General features: G+C 42.2%; 2 protein-coding genes across 2 annotated transcripts; one reads left to right on the forward strand and one right to left on the reverse strand.

Annotated features, from left to right (window-relative positions):
• Positions 1-628: 628 nt before the first annotated feature.
• Positions 629-5,531, reverse strand: LOC129824033 (von Willebrand factor C domain-containing protein 2-like). Its single transcript, XM_055883305.1, has 3 exons — positions 4,850-5,531; positions 2,824-2,953; positions 629-2,116 (listed from the first exon to the last, which is right to left on the reverse strand). The coding sequence occupies exons 1-3, from the start codon at positions 5,195-5,197 to the stop codon at positions 1,929-1,931; spliced, it is 666 nt and encodes a 221-aa protein (XP_055739280.1). The 5' UTR covers positions 5,198-5,531; the 3' UTR covers positions 629-1,928.
• A 417-nt stretch (positions 5,532-5,948) lies between these two features.
• LOC129824602 (coiled-coil domain-containing protein 24-like) lies at positions 5,949-24,798 on the forward strand. Its single transcript, XM_055884287.1, is given in 7 exon segments — positions 5,949-6,009; positions 6,304-6,329; positions 6,332-6,448; positions 11,214-11,380; positions 14,823-14,963; positions 15,125-15,232; positions 24,444-24,798. Coding segments are annotated over 7 exon segments (975 nt in total).
• The last annotated feature ends 324 nt before the right edge of the window (positions 24,799-25,122 follow it).

Raw genomic sequence — 25,122 nt, forward strand, 5'->3', positions numbered from 1 at the left:
AGAAACTGGCTAAGGGGATCCTACGCCTTGGGTGGAAATTGTTTGCATTAGCCGAATTCTAGTAATGTAGCGCACGTTTTTAGAATGATCTACTAATGGCAGTGTTGACCAAACCCCGCTCCCATCAGTTGATGCATTACAAAGAAAGGATCATTTCTAGGTAGTGTTAAATTATGTTCATACTGTCTCAGAGATAAATCTACCCCATAACTAATTTGAACAGAAAACGTAACAGTTATTGTTGAGGGGGAGCGCTGTCCCCAAACAATGAACCGCTGGCATCCCCTTAGTGACAAGACATCCAGTGTGTAATAAATAAACATCCTTCTACACAACAATGGCAGCACACTGTAGTGGACAGTATAGTTAATGGACATACAAGGACACTTTGTTTTCACTTACTGTTTACATAGCTTTTTTTTATGAAAGATGGAGGGAATTCCTAAAGATATGGATAAAAGATAAACAACATACAACATCTTCAATAACATAATCAAGAGACACGGTATTAGGAGAGTCGACTAGAGAAGTGTAATGAGAGCCTTGCCTGAAATGACAAAGCTTGGATGTTGGCATCCTATCCATGCCTGCACAGACCAATATGCTACACAACAACATACACAAGAAGAACGGTTTCTTGCCTTTAATGGTTTTCATGCAATGGTCCCTTAAGAACGGACGTAAAGGAAGAAAGTGAACAGAATCTCTGACATTCTGATAGTGAGTAGCTTATAGTTTACAAACCTATAGCATTCATTCAGAAAATGTAATGTTGCTTACACCAGCCTTTAGCTTTCAGAACCTCTCAATTATTTTCATATATTTAATGTTTCCTTCATGATCAATTCAAATAAGATGGAGCAGGTATACCTGAATTAATATCCATTGAAGTTGGTCAAAATCTTCTAATAACACTACTAGAGAAGTATAACATCCCAAAATGTAGGATAGTCCCTATCATCTACACCACATTGAAACATTTGTACTAGTGTAGAAATATGTGGCTACTTCACCTGCTTAATCCTTGTTTAGAGTACACACACAAAAGCAGAGTTCTTCAGAATCAGTTGGGTCAAACTGCCCCCTCCTTCAACTATATTAGGAAATGTTTTGGGCAAGGAATGTTAAAAAGATAGTTCACTCCAAATTCAAAGTTATTCAGATGTGTTTTTAGATCTCAAAAGTGGTCTAATATCAAGAAGAGAATCATGAGATGGTCCCTAACAGATAAAGGCTTCCATCTTAAATGAATGGGAAATATTTGAGTTTGAGGCTTATTGTTGGATCTTGACAGCAGATGGTGTGGGACGTGTACTCATCTTAACATTAGACCAAGTCTGAAAACCTCAGACAAACTTCGATTTGAGAGTGAACTGCCTCTTGACACGTTCATTTATTGATAATACATGAACATGAATATTGCAATATAATGCCAGCAAAACAACTCCAGTCTCTTTGGAATAGGTTTAGACAAGAGAGCGAAAAATACATTCACATAGTAGTTACAGTTGGATTTTTCTGCTGTAAAAATGTTTGTGATGCATGCTACAGTACATGTCAGTAAAAATGTACAAATATATTTTATTGTCACATACACCGGATAAGTGTTAAATGTGTTGTTTTACAGGGTCAGCCATAATATAGTGCCTATGGAGAAAATTAGGGAGAAGTGCCTTGCTCAAGGTTACATCGACCAGTTATTTGGGGTATTTCGAACCAGCGATCTTTCAGTTACTAGCCCAACACCGTCCTGCTGATAACCCCCAAACATTCAGGGGCAAATCTCTCTGGGGAGAAGTTTCCTCTAGGTACAGTTCTAGGATCAGCTCCCTCTCCTCCAATAGTGGGGGAAAATTCAAAACTGACCCAAGATCAGTGTCTAGGGGCAACTTCACCCTATACCGGGGCAAATGACTGGTCCTACTTAATCAGTTCTTCTGGCTAGTCTCTCCAGAGGTGCAGTTGCGTACGCGGGAACAGGTGGCCAAGCGGTTGCCCTCCCAGTAGCCAGCATCACCTGAGTCGTGGCAGCGGCACTTGGTGCAGGAGTCCACCCACAGTGGTTCACCTCCTGGAATCACCTGGCTCCGGGTTGAATCCACATAGCAGTTGGGCCCTGGGGAATCACACACACACAAAAATTTCTGTTAACTTGCTATATGGTTGTGATATTTTCCAATGCGCTTCTCTTTCTATGAGGATAAACGGTCACCTCTACCATAAAGAGGAGAGGGTATTTTTATGATCAGTTGAATTTCAGACAATAAATATTGATTACCTCCGAAGTACTGTTTTTGAAAAAACACTATACTATTAATTACGCAGTCATAGACCACCTAAACTCAAACAATGAATGCATGTTCATTTGGCTATTTTCCAACTCGATAAACTTCCTTTTAAAAGCTAATGAGTGTCTCAGCAGAACAGGAGAGAGAGAATCAGTCATTGGTAATGGTGCGTGAAGCAGATTACTTCATGCATATATTGCTCATTCTGCCCCCCACTACCTCTACTTCCATTTGTTTGGATAAATGATCACCTTCATGTATTGTTGCTTGTGGTGCTGACAACAGTAATGTGACAAAACTAACGGCATGCATCACTCTAAGGAGTAAATTATGAAGAGAATAGACAATGTGAGGAGTCAGAACATCATCTTCCCTGTCTCTAGCCCTCTCTCATCTCCCTTTGGCTCAAATAGAATGGAACAAAATACTTCTCAGGGTTCTCCCCAGGATTTTTTAACAAGGTGGTTCTGCTGAGTATGGCGGGGGGTTCTATGTCATAAATATCCATGAGATGTATACAGGTCAGTTTACTTACCCTCTGGGCACTCTGGGCAGCACTTCCCTTTGGTATAAATAGGGTTGACGCAGGGTGGGGGGGCGCAGTCTGCCACCAGGCAGCGGGCGATGCCGTCACTGTCACAGGTACACTGCTCGCACTCGTTGGGCTGCCAATCACACAGAACAAAACACAGGCTGTCAGAGACAGAGGTTTCATCCCAAATGGCACCCTATTCCCTTTATAGTGCACTACTTTTGACCAGAGCCCAAAGGGGAATGTTGTGACATTTGGGATGCAACCACATACAGTACATAGGCCTCCTAGTGTTCTTTAGACTGCCACTGGCAGATATCACTGTTAGACATGAGCAGTTGGACAGAAGAAAGTGCTCATTCAAAGAGACAGGGCAATCGATTGATTCTACAACGATAAGATTGACTTATGCAGGTGCTTTTAGTTTAACTGTGACAAATTTAACTGTGACAGCATGTTGGTTTTCCTGAGCTATAAGCATTAGTGTAGATGCTAGCCTATAGCCCATTTCAAGATATATCTGAAAAAGAGAAGTCTGACATATAACCATAATGCCATGTTTAAGATGTGCTTATATATGTGTAGTATATGCTTTATGGTATACAATTCATTTAAACTGTTGCCAGATGTTTTCCCCTGTCATGGTATTGGATGTTTATCTGCATATCTGAGGTTCAGATACAGAGGGTGGGTTAAATGAAGTGGAAGAAGAAAACTCAAATGTCTCTGAGCTCCTCCAGTACTGTGTCAGAGGCCTATATAATAACTTCATCAAGAGGACAATGAGCCACAGGTAAATCTCTCTGCGTGGCTTTCTGTTGCCAGAGTTGTTTCATATTCTAATTCACTGACTTAGGGGGTCTTAAAATACTGCTTAGCTTGGTTGGATTTGGTCTCCACTATCCATTGAATTAAATGAAACAAATCAGAGGGCTGAGTTTATTCTTCAAGGGGGTTGAACTGTGGCTAATGACTCTACTGACTACATGAACAGACAACAAAGCTGTACGTAATCACTAGCACAGCAACATAATCAGAAACAAGAAACACAGATTTAATTAGAAGAAGAAAACAAACAGCAAACATAACTGAACAACTCATTCTATAGTATGGTTGAGGACTACGAAGGAGATTATCAAAATGTTTCCAATGAGCCTCCAGAAGAACCTCAATATCAAAAGGGGGATTTGTATCTATATCTGTTCTCTCAATTTACATATGCACTGTCACATTTGAATAGACTTGTTGTAAGTGTAGCATTCAAAAGTATCATACTGCCTCCATGTGGCAGTATCTTCACCAGTTAAAATCCCTGTCAGTAAAAGTTTCATCTGCTACTGTATCAAACGAGGCTATATACAGGGGGTACCCGTACCCGCTGTATATAGCCTCGTTATTGTTATTATAGTGTTATTTTATTTTTATTTTTTTACTTTAGTTTATTAGTAAATATTTTCTTAACTCTATTTCTTGAACTGCATTGTTGGTTAAGGGCTTGTAAGTAAGCATTTCACAGTAAGGTATTCACCTATTGTATTCGTCGCATGTGACAAATAACATTTGATTTGAAACTTGAAAAAACAAGATTTCATAGCAGTTAGTAGTTCAACAACAAACCACAGGGAAGCGCAATTTAGCCATATTCGAAAATTGATCTGCATACAATGCCAGAAACAGTCCGACGCCCAGAGATGTTTCTGAAAAGAAAGAAAATGAAATGTGCTGCTTGTCATAAGACGCGTATGCAGTGATATATTAAGAGACATGTTAACAATGAGTCAAATACGTTACTTTTGAAAAAAATATATCCAAAATTGCTGACGCGTAATTGCGCACAGAGAGACTTTGGAGAGACGATTTCAGGAGGAAGCACAACGCTTATTATAGTAAGAGAAGAATCAATATTAGTCAACTCAATAGACATTTGAGAAGTAAATGACATCACATACATATTATGTTTATTCATTCCAGGTAAAGTTTAACTTGATCATATCGTGCCAAGTAGGGGGTTGTGCTTGCTGTAGCCTACCTGGAAGTTTTGTCCCAGCTCGTACACCACTCCCCGGTACTCGCAGCCTATTTTCTCACATCTTGGACAGCAGTCAGTAGGATAGTGGCTGACATGGATGCAAGCGGCCGGCAAAGAGGTACACTCCGTCCGTGCACAAGACGAGCCCTCTGTGGTGCATTCACACTGCGTGCAGTGGTCCGATTCTAGAAAGTACCATTCTCCCACATAGTAGACGCTGCCGTTCGCATCACAGGTGTTCTCATGTCCAGCCACAGAGAAAGACAGACCGAACTGAACACAGAACAGTAGAGACAACACGGAATGCATAACCCCCATCGAATAGTGCTGATTTGAAACCATTTTCATGACCCAAAAAATATCCAAAACAAGACGAAAGAGACTGTGTTTGTTCCAGTGTCCAGGATTTTAAAAAAAAATACAAAATGTGCTTTAGTGTTTATGGTCATTTAGCAGTTTCTGCCACATTGTTGAAGAATATAAAATCCTCATAACATTTTCAGATGTGCATCTAGCCTACAATTGAGGCTTTATTCTCGATTGCCCAGCCGGTCTCGCACAGATCCGAAGCTGAAACGTGCAAAGAGAGGGAAAGTTATTACGCCTCTACGGGGGTTATGTTTCAATTTACACGTGACTACCCAGTTTAGTGCTTAGACTCTGGTCCGTCCCCCAGTAAATTGCCTGTGAGCTATAACCTACTCACTATGGTCAAAATTATGAGAACGGGTTTTCCCCTACATAAATAACTATGGCTACTGATATTCGTTAGCTAGACACAATATTTAAACTGCCATTGAGATAAGATTAACTAACATTGCTCTCTTTTTGTTATCGTTCCTTTGTATGAAATAAGATATTAATGTGTGGTTATTATAGAAAATACATCTGGTTTGACTTTGTATTCAACCAGGTTAATGCAATAACAAAGTACAACAATAAAACTGTAGACTATAATATGAAGCTGAAATAATGTTCCCATGGATTTTCCAGGGGACAAAATTAAACTATTGAACATTTTATTTACACCAGAAATAGTTGATTCTAAGCAGTGGTGGAGGGATACTGATTTGGCGATATGCCTGCCTTGGATACAAGAATGTTTACACTGGATACAGGAAGCAACAACAAGGTAAGTTTAGTCTTTGATTTACTAACTAGCAGGTTAGCTCACATTTCTCTCAAGTTTTAAAATGTAAAATTTAAGCACAAATATAATGTGCATGAAATTATTCAATTAATGTTACTGAGATACTATCTAACAACTAACTATAACGTTAACTGACTTAGCTATCTACAGTAGCCAAATGAGACAGACAACCCACGACGAGCACTCTTCTGCTACTGCTGGCAAAACCGGCAAATTATTATTATGAAGCAAATTACTTCTAGACCAGACATATGTCAATGACTAGTTTCAATTCTCCCCTCTGTTAGACCGTTTAAACTCCTAGGTGTCTTCATGGAAGAATCCGAAAGCTATGCCCACTCTCGGTGTGGAATCTTATCGTGGAGCAAGTCCCGGCGCCAGAGCCCCCAGACATCCGGGGCATGTTTGGAGATGCTTTGATTGACATGTACACAGAGATTCATACTGAGGTGAGGACCAAGCCATTTTAAAGGGACAATCTGCAGTTGCTACATACATTTTTAAACTTATACATGAATGATATAGCTAGCTATATCCATTGATTATTAAATGCCTCATATGACTTCAGCTAGTTCAACTGTCATACCCCACTAGAACCCAGAATATAAACTTGTTTTAATCAAATGTTTGCAAACAAAGTAAATGTAAGTAAAAACTGTATAGCTTTAAAAGATGGTTAAATCTATACTTTTGATATCATGGATGGTCACTCCTTGCATCCATAGCTCTGTCTATGAATTTGAATTTGAGAGTGGTTACACATATCCATCCCCATCCCTCAGCTTTTTACCGAAACAGTGGTGGGTGAGAGCATTGTTATTGTTTCAACTTCTGGTTGTCACTTTAAGGGTGCTGTTCATGTTGGAGGAATAACTGACCATGGTCCTGCATTGTTCAAATATCTGTCTTTAGGTAGCAATCAGCAATAGCTGACACATTACATTTGGCCAAAACAATAAGGGTGGACTGGAAATCACTTGAGTAAGTTCCCTTGACTCAATAAACTCTCCTAACAACTCAAGATAGAAGTAACTACTAGATAATATTATATAGTTGGCAAATGCTATGCATTAGTACTTTAAATAGATTACATTAAACTGTGAACATGCCACAATTACAGCAAGTAATCGCAACAAGACATGCAAGCTTTAGATAGAATCTACAATGTAGAATGAGATGTTGTGTAAAACACAAGGAGCTCTAGTTAAGTGAGGCTTTGCATGCAGCTATTCAAGACAAGGTCCTCAGATTGTTCCAAAACAACTCACTCACACCGTGGCTCGAGACTTTCTTCACACCAGGGGTCCCCAATTACATTTAGCCGTGGGACAATTTTTTTCTTGAGCTGATGGTTGGGGGGTCAGAACATAGATATAAATAATTTGTACACTGCAAATTAACAGCAACAATCCCAAACAGATATAGTATTTGACAAAGAAAGTGAAGGTAACCTGCCTAAATGACTACCGCCCCCGTAGCACTCACGTCGGTAGCCATGAAGTGCTTTGAAAGGCTGGTCATGGCTCACATCATCACCATCATCCCGGAAACCTTAGGCCCACTCCAATTTGCATACTGCCCCAACAGATCCACAGATGATGCGGTCTCAATCGCACTCCACACTGCCCTTTCCAGCCTGGACAAAAGGAACACCTATGTGAGAATACTGTTCATTGACTATAGCTCAGTGTTCAACACCATAGTGCCCACAAAGCTCATCACTAAGCTAAGGACCCTAGGACTAAACACCTCCCGCTGCAACTGGATCCTGGACTTACTGACGGACCGCTCCCCAGTTGGTAAGGGTAGGTAACAACACATCGGCCACGCTGATCTTCAACATCGGGGTCCTCAGTGGTGTGTGCTTAGTCCCCTCCTGTACTCCCTGTCCACCCATGACTGCGTGGCCAAGCACGATTCCAACATCATCATTAAGTTTGCTGATGACACAACGGTGGTACTGTAGGCCTGATCACCGGTAGTGCGTACAGCCCAGTACCAACTTTTATTTTTTATTTTTCGCAGAAAAGTCGGGGGGGGGGGGGGGGGGGGCGGGGGGGGGTAGAGGCAAATAAAATCACCCACGGGACGTATTTGGCCCACGGGCCACCTACTGCTTTAAACGGTTTATTCTGAAGCCAACTACTCCGTCTGAAAATGTTATCAAGTAACATACAACAGGTCAACAGGCTATGAGTAATTTGCATAATATTATACCAGGCTGGCTCGGGAATTACTACCCCATTAGCAATGCAGGAGTAACTTCAATTGAAGTAGATAATATAGGGTTCATATTCAAAAAGGAAAAATAAATATGTATGAAACCACCCATTTCCTGTCTGGGTCTCCAGCCTTAACTCTCCCCAATGATGTCATCCTACAGTTATGTTCTGCTAGGGGCAATGTTTTAAATGTCCATATTAGATCAGTTCAGTAGTGTAAATACAGTCACACTCTACAGGACAAACATCTAATGAAGGAGACCCCAGGAATAGTTGCGTAATAGAAGAAAAATGACACAGGCCCTTAAATTAGCTTATGGGCCAATTTAGGGGTTAAGAGCCAACCCTGTCTTGTTGATAAGATTATTATGAGCATATGCATGACATAATTTCTATGCGCCGACTGGTTGTATTTGTCACATGCTTACAAGCCCTTAACCAACACTGTAGTTCAAGAAATAGAGTTAAGAAAATATTTACTAAGTGAACTAAAGTAAAAAGTAACAATAAAATAACAATAACGAGGCTACCGGTACCGAGTCAATGTGCAGGGGTACAGGTTAGTCGTGGTCATTTGTACATGTAGGTAGAGAAGGAAGGACTTCTAGTTAAAAAAGCATGTGAGCCCTATTCACTCAACCAACCTTACATTTCCTTCAGTATTTTGTTGTTGTTGTTGCTTTCTACCCTGTAGTAAATGAATTCTTTCCCTCAGCGTTAAATCTCTAGATGAGAATCATAATAATACTACCCAGACTGGCCTTCTCTCCATCTAGGTCACCATTGTCTGCAGCAGTTCCTTTTAAGTTTAACACAGGATATGAGGAGGCCAGGGCACGTTTCCTTGGATCTCTGCCAAACCATGTGGCTTTGAGCTACCATATATTCTCCGGACATTAGTAATGCCTGTGCAACTGGATATTGCATAGGATTAAGTCAATGTTTGGTTTGTGGATGGCTAGCATGAAAAATATATTATTAGATTAGCCTATTTCAAATGTTTATCACGTTCCACATTTAACATCTTCAATCTCCATTGTGAAGTTACAACAACAACAACAATGAGTCAACAACTCAGGTTAACCACACTGTAATTCCTTCCCCATGTCATCTGATGGGTTTCACTTGGAGATGAATTAAGCAATGAACAGCTTGTTACTGTTGTTAGCATCCTGGGGGCTGACTCCATAAACACCTGCATAGAGAATGGCTTGCTGGGGCTTTATGGGAAGCAGTGTGTGGCTGCCTGGCCGGAGTTCAGCTAGACATAGTGGTAGCGTGTGTGTGTGTGTGTGTATGTGTGTGTGCGTATGCGAGGGCACAGCCAGATTGAAAGACACAGGGAACGACCATGTTTAAACGTTCTCCTCTGGACAGCAGTGGGCTTTGAAGCTGGCCTTTCCATGGAGCATAGACACTGAATGTCAGGGACCAGGTGCAAAAAAAATGTAATAGACTCCAGACTTTAAACTTCATCAGCCAGAATATTTGCTTGACTTTTTCTCTTTCCTCTTTATTTGTTGATGTCTGACTACAGTTTCATAACACTTTCACTTGTTTTTCTTCTGTCGCTACAGTTTCATAGCACTTTCACTTTTTTTTCTTCTGTCTGGCTACAGTTTCATAACACTTTCCCTTTTTTTTCTTCTGTCTGGCTACAGTTTCATAACACTTTCACTTTTTTTCTTCTGTCTGGCTACAGTTTCATAGCACTTTCACTTTTTTTCTTCTGTCTGGCTACAGTTTCATAGCACTTTCACTTTTTTTTCTTCTGTCTGACTATAGTTTCATAGCACTTTCACTTTTGTTTCCTGTCTGGCTACAGTTTCATAGCACTTTCACTTTTTTTCTTCTGTCTGGCTACAGTTTCATAACACTTTCACTTTTTTTCCTTCTGTCTGGCTACAGTTTTATAACACTTTCACTTTTTTTTCTTCTGTCTGGCTACAGTTTCATAACACTTTCACTTTTTTTCCCTGTCTGGCTACAGTTTCATAGCACTTTCACTTTTTTTTCCTGTCTGGCTACAGTTTCATATCACTTTCACTTTTTTTTCTTCTGTCTGACTATAGTTTCATAGCACTTTCACTTTTTTTCCCTGTCTGGCTACAGTTTCATAGCACTTTCACTTTTTTTCCCTGTCTGGCTACAGTTTCATAGCGCTTTCACTTTTTTTCTTCTGTCTGGCTACAGTTTCATAACACTTTCACTTTTTCTTCTTCTGTCTGGCTACAGTTTCATAGCACTTTCACTTTTTTTTCTTCTGTCTGGCTACAGTTTCATAACACTTTCACTTTTTTTCCCTGTCTGGCTACAGTTTCATAGTACTTTCACTTTTTTTTCCTGTCTGGCTACAGTTTCATATCACTTTCACTTTTTTTTCTTCTGTCTGGCTAGAGTTTCATAGCACTTTCACTTTGTTTTCTTCTGTCTGGCTACAGTTTCATAGCACTTTCACTTTTTTCTTCTGTCTGGCTACAGTTTCATAACACTTTCACTTTTTTTTCTTCTGTCTGGCTACAGTTTCATAACACTTTCACTTTTTTTCCTGTCTGGCTACAGTTTCATATCACTCACTTTTTTTTTCTTCTGTCTGGCTACAGTTTCATAGCACTTTCACTTTTTTTTCTCCTGTCTGGCTACAGTTCCATAATAGTTTCACCACAATACTTTTCTTCAGCAGTAGCCCCTTTAATAGTTTTTCCCTGAAGGTAGTGTTTTTAAAGAATAGTGTGCAAACTTGTTGGGGGAAACCAGCCAAGTGAAAAACACATGCAGTAATTCTATGCACAACAGTGGCCAGGGCACGTTATTAAATAGAACACTTATATTATAAGATGGGCCAGGGTCTCAATTGAATGTCATGTACATTTCACAGGTCTTTCTGATATCTCATCATTCATAATGACTCATCACTCATTATAAGCCTAAAGTTACACAGCATTGTCTCCTGATGTCCTAACCCATGTATCCCCATTTTTCCTACTTCCAGGTCACTATGTGGCAGCAGATTTGGCAGACGGTGCGCCATAAACTGGGTAACAGGCTGAAGACACCTCACTCCCCCCTGGCTGACCCCCCTGCCATCAAGGAGCTGCTGAAAGCTGAGATCCAACTGCTGCTGGGGACCGTGAGAGAGAGAGCAGCCTTGGAGGGCAGGTGAGGAGAAGACTCTTGTATGATGACTGAACTCCATGCCTGTGTTCCAAATGGAACTCTTTTCCCTATAGAGTCCATTACTTATGACCAGGGCCCATAGCGCTCTGGTCAAAAGTAGTGCCCTATGTAGGGAATAGGGAGCCATTTTGGGACATAGGCCAATACTATGCAATTACAATGCAGTTACTTAAGAACTATGTAACACCAACATATTAATACAACGTAGCCTATTAATCATTGGTGACAACTTGTTTGAATATCAGCAACAATAAAACGTTTTGGAAGAAACTACTACCATAAACCTTTTGGCTTTCCTTTCCCTTCCTCTTCTAGTTTTCTATTCAGTTTGGAATTGATAAAGCATTTATCAAATTGTCAAACACCAACACTTCTTCTTACGCCATGATTGCCTAATGGTTGAATTTTGAGAGAAAAAAATATATGTTTACATTTTCATTCATCTGAGAGAGGACCAACATTGTTGGGATGTCTGTGGATCTCGTTTCCCAGACCAGGTTTCTTCTCCCTGTCTCTCCCTCCCTGCCTGTTTTTTTATTAGTTCCAGGTGATAAATGTTCTGACCCCAGTAAAAGCATTCAGACTTTTATTTCCACTGGGAAAGGGTTGGGCCTAGGGGTCAGGACCCTTGTTTCACACGTTGTACCTTTAGTTTTCTTCAACAATGATATCTTTAAATGCTTACTGTGTTTTCAGTCAGTTACAAATGGTTTGGTAATAATTAGATCTAAGAAGATAGTAAGGTTCCAAAATGGCTGTAAATGTTATGGTCCTAATTGTAAAAGCACAAGGCAGAATTTGAGGTTTCATAATCTCCTAAGCAACAAATCACCCAGATCCCCCCCAAATGGGGGCCCTATTTTAATACTGCCCACCCAACACTAGGCCTGCATCCGGATGAGCCCGTTTGTCCGACAAAAGGCAGTAATTTACAGGTACCTATTTGAAGGGGAGGCGTGTCCGTCCCTTAGCAACTGGTTGGAGGCTCTGAAGAATGTAGCTCCGCCTCAACTCTTCCCCTATAATTGGAGTTTTTGTTGCCATTCAGGAAAAACACAAATCACTGAAGATTGTATCCAATAAATATGATGCACCAGTTAGAAATGTATTGGCAGTGGCTATCTCACAAAAACTGTCATTCATAGCTTTATTGTTACTTTAAATCAGATCAGATTTAGCTAAGACTATGGGACTATTAAAGGGTATACTAGGAATAGTCTAGGAATGTGTATCATTCAGGAATTATTTCATCTTAAACCCACTTCAAACAAACTCTGTCGGCACATCCAGACGTCCTGTGGACAAATCAACAAGGTAATGCTAAGACTTTGGGTATCAGTACCATGTTATCCCTGATACTACGTTCTGCTTTGAACCCCTGCCAAGTGCCAACCACGCTGCTGCCTGCTGGTTGGTCCTGTTGGTCTCTGCCTCTGCCCTGTGTTTGTGTTTGTGGCCCAAATGGCACCCTATTCCCTATATAGTGCACTACATTTGACCAGGGCCCATAGGGCTCAGTAGTGCACTATGTAGGGCATAGGGTACCCTTTGGAATATAGTCTGTGTGTATATCCTCCATGATCCCCCTCTCTTTGATTAGCAAATTAAGGGCCTCACTGTAAATCAGCTGATCTGCTTTCAGGACAAAGCTGCTGGATCATTTCCCTTTAATATCGCTCCAGGTTTGGAGCTTTCTCTTTATCCTTGATCAATCGATCCTACCCAAAGCAGGAAACTGTTGAGTTGACTAAATACCCTACATCTGAGGGGTTTGATGAACAAGGGTGTCTGACTTTAGCAGCTAAGATTAATCTTGCTTTGAAAGTGAACTGATTTAATGGAGCTGGTTGGCAACTTTTCAGATCACCTGTCCCATTGTGTGGTCCTCTCTCCATGCCATTGACTTAGTTATTTGTGGTCGGCGTCCTCAGTGCAGCTGCACCTGTCCCATTATGGAGAGAAATAGGGGGTACGCTGAATGCCCATTGAGTAAAGGTACTCTGAATAAATAGGCTTTCTGAAAACAGGCCCAAGGAGGTCCTAAATCTCTGAACGGAACTAGCATAACAATTGGAGCGGGAGGAGCTGGGAAGTGAGAAATGTTAAAAGTGTCTGTGGTTGTGGTGTAACTTATTTTACATCTGTAGTTTATCAATCTTCCAGGACAGGAGGAGTTTTTGAATGGTCTGGTGTGGTTGTTGATGTTGCGGCGGGCGTCTATGCCATCTTTGTTAGCTGAGATCAGGGCTCCTCCTCTCTCTGGGAGTAAGCTACTTAGTGAAATGTACTACACTGCCTCACAATGTTGCCTCTGTTCCTGTCATTACAGCTAGACCCGGTAGCTCCACTAGCAGCCTGCCACTGAAATGGGATTCTTACCTCTACTCACCCTCCACACGGTCTTGTTCACCAGAAGTTGTGCACTGTGGTGTAAGACTCAGGAATAGGACTCAAGAGCTGCAAGCTTCAATACAGTCAGTATTTTGTATTCCATCGATAATCAAGTTTGCTGATATATGGGTCAGTTAGCTATCCACAACAGGCCATAGCCTAGATGTTGGCTTTGACCAAAAAGGGAGGATGCATTCTGTAAGCTTTTCCGGTCCTTAATTTCATGGGGGAGTAGCCTATCTTCCTATTTTCCACTTGGATTGAGCAGTATTTCTCCGTAATTACGCAACCCTTTGTGATTTAAAAAAGGGTTGGGCATCCTTGGCCAGCATCTGCAACAGCCTTTTTCCTGGAGATCAAAAGAGTTTCGGCAGGTGCAGCTAAATGGGAGTGTCCACTCTGCGCCAGCCTCCTGATTTAAATCCCTCAGCCTAGTAACAAAATATCCCTACTTTGACACTGCTGGGGTGTTCTCCTCACCCCCCTCACCCCTCATTCAACAGGCCTTGTTCCATGGCTGGTGACTCTTGGAGGCTGTAGGACCGCTGCTGTTGTACCATTATCATTTATTCTCTCTCTCTCTCTCTCTCTCTCTCTCTCTCTCTCTCTCTCTCTCTCTCTCTCTCTCTCTCTCTCTCTCTCTCTCTCTCTCTCTCTCTCTCTCTCTCTCTCTCTCTCTCTCTCTCTCTCTCTCTCTCTCTCCCCCCATCTCTCTCTCCATCTCTCCCTCTCTCTCCCCATCTCTCTCTCTTTCTCCCCATCTCTCTCTCTGCTCCACTGCTTTAATATTTTCAGCATGGTAGTCTTAAGATTAAGACAGAGGATTTCAGAAAGCAGGACAGGCCTGCTCGCCGACCGGCCCGTCAGGGTTGACAGACATACAACACTCACTTTGTGTTGCACCAACGGGTCAAAACTGGGGGGCCAGATTATTGGCTCACTATTTCTGTCTTTCCTTTGTCATCTTATTCCCTCCACTCTGACTCCTTCACACTACGTTGGGGGTTATTTGTGTGTATCTATTGATTTTTAGGGATGGAGATGCAGACATATTCCAGTACAGTCCTAGTGTGGTGAATTACGCCTTGGGTGTCCATAACAACCGTTGTGACACTGTGAATAGTAGGCCTCCCTCTAGTGGAATACAATTCAGCCAGAGCCAACATGCAGAAAGGTTAGTCTGACTGTTAAGAGGTACATTCACATACATACATTCACATACTGTAATACAACTGCTACAACACAAGAGGGAAAAGGACAGTTGCAAACATACATTGTCATTGTGTATTTCTAGTCATGTGGATGCACCTTAGACATGCATTTCTGGTCCGACAGGTCCTGTTCCCAGAGCTCAGACAGCTCTACTACCAGCCAAGATGACATTGATGGCGTGAGACACAAGCTGAATGTCACCCACATAGATGATGTTGTGGCCCACATCAAGTAAGTGACTGAGCAACATTTCCAAAAATGTCAATTACAGACTAATGTTTATGTAATGCACCCTATAAACTGCAGCCATTTGAAATTCTGCAGAATATGTGACTGCAAGACCTTAGTCTGCATCCATGAAGAGTCTCAGGCAGAAAAGACCATGAGCCATGGGGTAAATGTGAGCCACAGTCAGCGAAGTGCTGTAATGAAATGAATACAGCTGTGGGACTGTGGGAATGGGACCCCTTTTCCTCTTCACACATTCCTCTGTGCAGAGTCAGATTTCTCTTCAGACTTCTGCCACTCTGGCCCTCTCTAAATCTGCCTGTTTGGACAGACCAGACATGTCCTCATCATTGTACAAACATGGCATTACAGTAAAGAGAAAGGCGGTAGCTTTACGATACTAGGATACCACCCTGCTTTGTCTCTTTCTACCTTCCTCTTTTCTCCTTCTCTCCATTATAGTGTATTCCTGTCCTGTCATCTACAGTGAATAGATCTCTGCCTTCTCCTGGTCATAGGAGAGGGCAGGGATCTATTCACTGTAGATGACATTCCTCTCTCCTCTCCACTGTTCTCCTGTCTTGCTCTCCTCTCTCCCGCCTGTGTCCTCCAACCTGGTTCCCTTTCCCCCTGGCCTTGTGGCAGAAAGAGCCAGGCATCTGGAGCTCCCTACCCAACCAGGCCTGGAGGGGATTGCAAACACTGGGCCTGCCTTGGTGGGGAGCTGGGGGAGAGTAGGAGGGGATGGAGGGCGGAGGGTGGAGGCCAGCCAGCCCTCTCCTCTCCATCCCTGCACAGAACAAAAGCCCCCATTGTAAGAAAATGAATACCAGACCTCAGCATGCAGAAGATTCCTTTGCTTCTAAAAAAGAAAGAAGGGAATTAAGTCTACAATAGTTACATAACCGAAAAATAGGCCACGGCTCCCTCAATACCATAAGAAAAGTTGTGTAATAGATATGGACGTAGTACATGCTGTTATGCATTTGGCTGACCGTTCAGGATTCAAGGCGGTATTCGATGAAAACCGGCAGCCAACTTCCTGAAAAATTACACCTTGATATCATGCTATGTATACATTTGAATTGGTTTGTGTTTAACACTATGCAATTTTCTTTAGTTTAATACTTTTACTAAAAGGTGTTAAAATCTATTATCATTTGTAAAAGGTCAAGAAATGCAAGGGTTTTAGAGTTTAACCTAAAAATGGTATTCTCTCCTCACTACCAGATCAGTTCTGACTGAAGAGTGCGAGGTGCTGAAAAGCCAAGTGCAGTTTCTGCAGGTAAGAATTGGGTTTGATTCCAATCAAAATACCAGAGAGGTTGCTATTTTGGAAATTCACACTATTGTTCCAGTTAAAATGTTGTCTGTGCTCTCAGAAAATATACTGCACTTGCAGTACATTATGTGCTTGGACTGAGATGCAGAATACACTGAAGACTTGGAAGTAAAAAGGTCAGTTCTTTTCTGTCAGCTTTTTCTTTGGGATGTCCTTAAATAAGCCTTCAACAGCTTACACCTCGGGTCTGAGCTATAGACAAGGCCATGAAAAATAGAATATAATATGTGAAAGACCCCACAGAGAGAACAAGCCTTTCGCTCCTCTAAAAGCCAAGAGCTGACTGCCACCGACACGTACAGCCGCCTGGTTAACACAGCGAGAACCAATGTGACCTGTTGTTGACCTAGGACAGTCATCACCAAGCCCCCTTCAGATGGACCTGATTACCTTCAGCCTTCAACCGCTGTTGGCAATCTGCATATTATTCCTTGTATACGCCCAGTCTGCAAAGCCTCAATCTAAGGTTACTGCTGAGGCCAGAGGCACTAAGTCTTTCCAGGGATCTGGCCAAACACACTGCTGCACAAGATTGATCCTCTTTCAATCAGTCCAAGTTCCTACTGTACTGAGTAGTCTAGTCTCTATACTCTGGGGCTGGGCTGGCTGCCCCTCTGTCGTGCTCCTCTGGCACTGAAGGAGAGAGAACGGAACACCAGATGTAGGTGTTCCCTGCCCAACAGATGGGGAAGCCATCTTTTTATGTGCCATGTCACACATCTCCAACCCACTATGACACGCAGGACACGTCTCCTGAGATGTAGGGACTAGGATGGGATTGCACAGTGTCTGTTAGGGATGTTTCTGTTTCTGCTACCAGCATTTTTGTAGTACGTAAAGTGCAATTCAAAGGCAAAATTATTAGCCAGTGTAAAGGAGATTTTCAGGTAAATAGAAAGGATAGCGGTCGTAGATAATATCAATCAAAAATCCATCTGGTTTATTACAAGAATTCAGCAAAGAAAATGTCCTCCTCTGAGAAGGCCCTTCTATATTAATCACATAGCACTGAATGTTCTGTAAACACCATCCCAACTTGTAGGAAGTCACAACCTCAGCTGCTACAGAATCACAGTGTCACAGATACATTATCAGTGTGACCTCAGCTCAGTCTGGCATCAAACTTTAACCATCACATTCAACACTGGCAGACGTTTGATACTGTCAGTTAAACAGGTCAAAGGTAGAAACATCAGTACTTTGTTACAACAGATCATTATAGACTGAAATACAGGAAAATAACAAGGCAAAAGTAAACATGTCATCCCCCACGAATGATGCAGCACCCACCCTTGGGCCAATCAGTGTAATTTTGTAAATTATGCATCTCTATGGCAAGACACATATGTGAGGATTGACGCTGGAGACGAGAAGCTGGTACAGGGAGTTTAAAAAACATTTAATAAACAATAGACATGAAACAGAACAGGAATAGCGTGTGGACAGGGGAAAAATAATGGCATCAATGCTGACACAGGAACAAACTGAGGAGCTGACTGAAATAGAGGGGGTAATCAAAAAAGTAATGGAGTCCAGGTGAGTCCAATATTGCGCAACTGTGCGTAATGATGGTGACAGGTGTGCGTAATGAAGGGCAGCCTGGCGCCCTCGAGCGCCAGAGAGGGAGAGCGGGAGCAGGCGTGACAACATCATTCATCCAAGTTTTGTCAAAATCGGGCCAGTGGTGTCTGAGATATCACATGTGACTAACGTAATGATTACTATAGCACCCCCGATATAAATGTTCTTGCACATGTTGAGTCTTGACAGTGTTTGCAACATGTTTCCTGAATTTTGTTACAATACGAATATCCTGGACTGATTTATATGCATTTATGTGCCAGACCATGACCACGTGAATGTTCATGGTCAATAGCAGCCATATTGTTTTTGGTACTAATCTGGAAAATATTGCGCTGGACCTCTATGAACCTTTGTCCATAGATACCACAAGTCAAGTTTTGTGCAGATCGGTCATCTGGTGCCAGAAAAGTAGCTTTTTAAGTGTTCTTCACAAAATTCAAAATGGCGGAAAATCCATCATGGCAGACCTTATGGGTCCCTGACGCAAATGTGTTCCTTGTGAGGAGAGGGACCTACAGTATGCACTGAATTTCATGACTTTAGGTGAAACGGGGTGAGAGGTGTGACCTTTCAAAGTTTGCCATTTGGCCAATCAGTGTAATTTTATAAATGCCAGATATCTATGGCAAGTTTAGTCAAAATACATTTTGGCTGAGATATAACAGTGTGACTAATGTATGAACGTACTAACTGGCGGAGAGAGATCCACAATTCCCTCTCAGATTTCCTTGTGGAGGACAATTATTCAAATAATTTCCCATTACAGCCAGAAACATAGTCTAGTCAGTCAGAACCAAGCCAGGGTACTGTATGATCTCATTCACATTTAGCATGCAGCAATCAATCATCCATTTTTACAAACATAGGTATAATGTCCCATTTCCTCGAATGGGGGTTGTTGGAATTAATTCATAGACTTGGCCGTGGACCAGGAAAGGAATCTGCAATTTTAGCAGTCAGGCAGTCCACGGTAATGACTAAATTACCGCAATATCTCATTATTGTCAAGCTTTGGAAGTTTGTAGACTAGTAGGCATGGTCCCAAATAGAGCCCATATAACACTGCTTTAAGTAGGAGAAAGAATAGACTGAGAAGGAGGTGTGGAGAGTTATCATTTTACCACTGCACCACACTGAAAAAAATAGGCTGTTTTATTTTCAGAGTAAAAGGGCAGCCGTTTCTGCGAAGCAGAGTTTGGGTTTTGAGTCAACACTCCATTGAGAAGCAGTGGGCTGTGTAGCTCCCAGTCCCCATCCCAAATATCACCCTATTCCCCCAATAGGCCCTGGTCAAAAGTAGTGCACTACATAGGAAATAGAGTGCCATTAGGGATGCAGAACCAGTCTGGTATTCCATCTCCCTTGGTAGCAGCCTGCGCCAGGATAGTCTAACCACCCTTCCATCAGTCAGACCTCACATCTAAAATTAATACCCTCCTCTGTAACTAGATCACTCTTCACTTCTGTTTGTTTGCATTTCAAAAAACCAAGACGATCAGCTGGCGGCGCTAGGCACCCCTCCGTTAGCTACACAGTGGGGAGTCGAGACGAGGCATAGCTCCGTGGTATGCCAGTGGCAGACAGTGAGACTTTACGTAAATACCTCAAAGCAAATAGCAGGGCTTGTGGGTGGGTGGGTGGGACTTCTAGCTAATGATCATCCATTACCAGTGGTATTGTAAAACCAGGACAGATATGACCCGGCTGCCAGCAGAGAAAAGAGCCTGTTGGTTGGAGCTGTGGTTTATGTCCTGAGTCTGGATATACACTGCTCAAAAAAATAAAGGGAACACTTAAACAACACAATGTAACTCCAAGTCAATCACAGTTCTGTGAAATCAAACTGTCCACTTAGGAAGCAACACTGATTGACAATAAATTTCACATGCTGTTGTGCAAATGGAATAGACAAAAGGTGGAAATTATAGGCAATTAGCAAGACACCCCCCAAAACAGGAGTGATTCTGCAGGTGGTGACCACAGACCACTTCTCAGTACCTATGCTTCCTGGCTGATGCTTTGGTCACTTTTGAATGCTGGCGGTGCTCTCACTCTAGTGGTAGCATGAGACGTAGTCTACAACCCACACAAGTGGCTCAGGTAGTGCAGTTCATCCAGGATGGCACATCAATGCGAACTGTGGCAAAAAGGTTTGCTGTGTCTGTCAGCGTAGTGTCCAGAGCATGCAGGCGCTACCAGGAGACAGGCCAGTACATCAGGAGACGTGGAGGAGGCCGTAGGAGGGCAACAACCCAGCAGCAGGACCGCTACCTCCGCCCTTGTGCAAGGAGGTGCACTGCCAGCGCCCTTCAAAATGACCTCCAGCAGGCCACAAAAGTGCCTTCTCCTTCCCCCCTGGGAACAAATGAAACAGAGTAATTATTAATGATTTCACAAACACTCAAACACAGGACATAGAAAAACTGCTACCAACAACAACAGTACATACCAAACTTTCTGATACTATACCAACACTATATCACAATCTAATTTCTCAATCTCCAAATCTCTACTCCAAATCTCATCTCCTCTCTCTCAATCTCTCCTCTCTTGGGCAGAACACTGGCTTTTATCTTCAGGTGGCAATGGTGATTAGTGTCAGCTGCTTCTTGACGAGGGGGCGGGGTCAGCTCCAATCACCAATTAGCCTGGGGTAGACCAATCAGCTGGTTGGGGAGTACTTCCGGAAGCCACCTCCTGAAACACACACTCAAATACAAAACAGAACATAGAAACTGGGGAACGTAACAGGGTACATGACTCCAATGTACAGTAGAACAGGAACACCAGACACAGCGTGATGTCACTGAGGCTCCAGAGCCCACTGTAACAGGTGGGTGATACAGTTACAGTACAGTCATACAGTATTAGGGTGGGATAAATACGATACCTTTACCAACATTCCCAGATTTTCCCGATATCCTGGTTGGAACATTCCCGAAATCCTGGTTGGAATTTTCCAGAAATCCTGGCTGGAATCAAGATGTAAAAAGCAGGAAAATTCAGGAATCCTCCAACTGGGATTTTTGGAGGTATAAATTGGTAGCCTGACGACTCACACTAAATTATTCCGCTGATCTGTTGTTCGCTACATACTTTAGTCTGAGACTGCCATCATTGAAGCCGTTTGTGGTGGCGAGGGGCAAGAGGGCTGTTGTACAAAACAAAGTCATTAGTGATTGGATCTTCTCTAACCAATCAGAGTATCAAAGCCAATGATCAATTTTCAAACCACCACTTTACCCACGTGTGTTCTGGCTCTGGCCCAACCCATCAGCTTCTGGACCAATCAGACGGCTCCGAATGGGTTCGCATTCGGTGAAGGGTCAGGAGTTACTCAGATCCAGACTCATTGCTGAGAAGAAACTAATGTCCTTGGGCGTGGCGTAGCGTTTGGCCAGAGCAAGGAGTCTGTGTAGCCAGGCAAATAAATTGGTAACGTGTCCTAAGTCTTTTGACGTTAGTATTTTATTAGGAACCCCATTAGCTACTGCTAAAGCAGCAGTTACTCTTCATGGGCTCCACACAAAACACAAAACGTTACATAATACAGAACATTAATAGACAAATAACAAGGACAGAACGACATACATTTATTCAATGAACACTTCCTAAAAAAACACTTACCAAAAAAAACTTCCTAAAAAACACTTCCTATAAATAAAACTCCTAAAAAACACAGTTGGTTGCTTTTCTTTCTTCTTGTATTGATCTGACATAAATGACTGACTGACATGTTCTCCTATATCTGGAACAAAATCAGATCAATTGATCCTCACTACCATCTAGTGGTTTATTGTTGCAAAAATACTTCTCCTTTTTTCCAGTGTTGTCAAGTTCTCATCTGCTACAAATATTGAAAAACATTGCACACAAATAATTGAGTGAAAAAGATTATGGTTAATAGATGTCACTTTAGAGTGGTAATTGAACTACATCACTCCATCAACAGGTGTAACCTCTCAGTGTTCCGTTATCTTGGGCTTTGGATCCTGGTGCTTATTTCAAACAGGCCTATAGTCTGCTCTATGCTCTCCTTTTTAACAGATCCAAAATACCTGTTTTACCACTTCTGTGGATTTACAGGTTTTCAGGGGCTTTCTGCTATCAAGCCCAAGGCATGTCACTTTGATTATTTGTCTGATAAGGGTAACATGCATACTTCCCAGACAAGGGCCGAAATTCAGTCAGATCAAGCACTAACCAGCGATAGCCGACACCTGCAAAGCTGATGTTTTGGTGGTGTCGGAGGTAGGAAACTGCGTTGGGAGTCGTCAAATTGGTGAGCAGCTCCTCTTGCAGTCATTGTCTTGAAGCCACACCCATCCCACTGGCGTTAAAAGTTTAGAATGAGAAAGTGTAGGCTATATACAGTTGAAGTCGGAAGTTTACATACACCTTAGCCAAATACATTTAAACTCAGTTTTTCACAATTCCTGACGTTTAATCTAGTAAAAATTCCCTATCTTAGGCCAGTTGGGATCACCACTTTATTTTAAGAATGTAAAATGTCAGAATAATAGTAGAGAGAATGATTTATTTCAGCTTTTATTTTTTTCATCACATTACCAGTGGGCCAGAAGTTTACATATACTCAATTAGTATTTGGTAGCATTGCCTATAAATTGTTTAACTTGGATCAAACGTTTCGGGTAGACTTCCACAAGCTTCCCACAATAAGTTGGGTGAATTTTGGCCCATTCCTCCTGACAGAGCTGGTGCAACTGAGTCAGGTTTGTAGGCCTCCTTGCTCGCATATGCTTTTTCAGTTGTGCCCACAAATTTTCTATAGGATTGAGGTCAGGGCTTTGTGATGGCCACTCCAATACCTTGACATTGTTGTCCTTAAGCCATTTTGCCACAACTTTGGAAGTATGCTTGGGGTCATTGTCCATTTGGAAGACCCATTTGTGACCAAGCTTTAACTTCCTGACTGATATCTTGAGGTGTTGCTTCAGTATATCCACATAATTTTCCTTATGTGGATATACTGAAGTGCACCAGCAGCAAAGCACCCCCACAACATGATGCTGCCACCCCTGTGCTTCACGGTTGGGATGCTGTTTTTCGGCTTGCAAGCCTCCTCCTTTTTCCTCCAAACATAACGATGGTCATTATGGCCAAACAGTTATATATTTTTTTTTCATCAGATCAGAGGACATTTCTCCAAAAAGTACGAGTAAATCTTTGTCCCCCTGTGCAGTTGCAAACCGTAGTCTGGCTTTTTTATGGCGGTTTTGGAGCAGTGGCTTCTTCCTTGCTGAGCGGCCTTTCAGGTTATGTCGATATAGGACTTGTTTTACTGTGGATAAAGATACTTTTGTACCTGTTTCCTCAAGCATCTTCACAAGGTCCTTTGGGATTGATTTGCACTTTTCGCACCAAAGTACGTTCATCTCTAGGAGACAGAACGCGTCTCCTTCCTGAGCGGTATGACAGCTGCGTGGTTCCATGGTGTTTATACTTGCGTACTATTGTTTGTACAGATGAACGTGGTACCTTCAGGCATTTGAAAATTGCTCCCAAGGATGAACCTGACTTGTGGAGGTCTACAAATTTGGCTGATTTCTTTTGATTTTCCCATGATGTCAAGCAAAGAGGCACCGAGTTTGAAGGTAGGCTTTGAAATACATCCACAGGTACACATCCAATTGACTGAAATTATGTCAATTAGCCCATCAGAAGCTTCTAAGGCCATGACATCATTTTCTGGAATTTTCCAAGCTGTTTAAAGGCACAGTCAACTTAGTGAATGTAAACTTCTGGCCCACTGGAATTGTGATACAGGGATTTATAAGTGAAATGATCTGTCTGCAAACAATTGTTGGAAAAATTACTTGTTTCATGTACAAGTACATGTCCTAACCGACTTGCCAAAACTATAGTTTGTTTACAAGAAATTTGTGGAGTGGTTGAAAAACTAGTTTTAATGACTCCAACATAAGTGTATATATACTTCCGACTTCAACTGTATATAAAGATAATGACGCTCAAATTGAAAATCATTCAACAAAATAACGAGGATTTCTATCAGCCTAATCGAGGTGTAGATTACGTCTCACATTCCAATGTTTGAATTTGTTAACAAGGCTGCATGGGATTTCTAATAATGCGACTATGTGCAGCCAATGGCAATTTCTGCTTTAGGTATAATGCCGGGAGCCGCTTGTGGATTTGAGCACTCTAACACAGTGCCACTAGGCTAGCGCGGATCTTATAGAATCTAGCCCAAGGTCATCACTTACAGTATCTGGTGAAAGTATAACCCTCTGAACATAAACATCCAAGGACTCACAGCCAGAGCTCTGAGGCTTCCCACCTCTGCAATAGAGAACCCACCACCACCGCTCAAGACAGGGACAGCTACCTACCGCCCCTGGTCCCCTCTGCTAGTACAGACTCAGTGAACAGCTGGCCCTTGTTGTTCCCTGGTGGACACAGTCCTCTAGGCTCCTCCACACAGCTTCCGGGGAGCAAAGGGAGCTGTGATCAGATGAGCCCCGTAAGCATGTTCCACCCTGCTCCCCCCGCAGTGCAGAGGCCAGCCAGCAGAGGACCGAGTGGGGCCAGGCACCTGTGTCTGCCGCAGCAGGGGGACAGGCTGGTTAGCTCCTCGCAAACTGAACTCTTTACTACAGAATAAGAGGATAGTGAGTCTCTGATACTGTCATGTATTTTCTACCTGCAGTCTGGTCCTAAAAGGAGACAAGTCTCTCATCAGAGCTCAATAATACTCATACTTGTAAAAGGGATGTCGTAATCTCTTTAATATAAAGTAATACAGTAACCCTAGTCTTCCACAATGAGCCAAGACACAGGGATGTTATATTGTCCTTTTCTAGAGACTGATAGAAGACCTGAAAGTGAACACATGACACAATATGGTTGGATGCTTTCGAAATGAGTCAAATTTGATCTACCTAATTTAACCATTTATTGAATGTATTTTGAAGTAAATAAATGCGAC

Source organism: Salvelinus fontinalis, chromosome 26 (assembly GCF_029448725.1).
Source record: "Salvelinus fontinalis isolate EN_2023a chromosome 26, ASM2944872v1, whole genome shotgun sequence".
Lineage (NCBI taxonomy): Eukaryota > Metazoa > Chordata > Actinopteri > Salmoniformes > Salmonidae > Salvelinus > Salvelinus fontinalis.

What these genes read in the sequence shown, in the direction of transcription:
- LOC129824033 (XM_055883305.1), bottom strand. Translation starts at nt 5,197, where the DNA reads ATGAAAATGGTTTCAAATCAGCACTATTCGATGGGGGTTATGCATTCC. An exon ending in AGCTGGGACAAAACTTCCAG is followed by an intron (nt 2,954 to 4,849) that starts GTAGGCTACAGC and finishes TGTGATTGGCAG; the next exon opens with CCCAACGAGTGCGAGCAGTG. An exon ending in CTGCCCAGAGTGCCCAGAGG is followed by an intron (nt 2,117 to 2,823) that starts GTAAGTAAACTG and finishes GTGATTCCCCAG; the next exon opens with GGCCCAACTGCTATGTGGAT.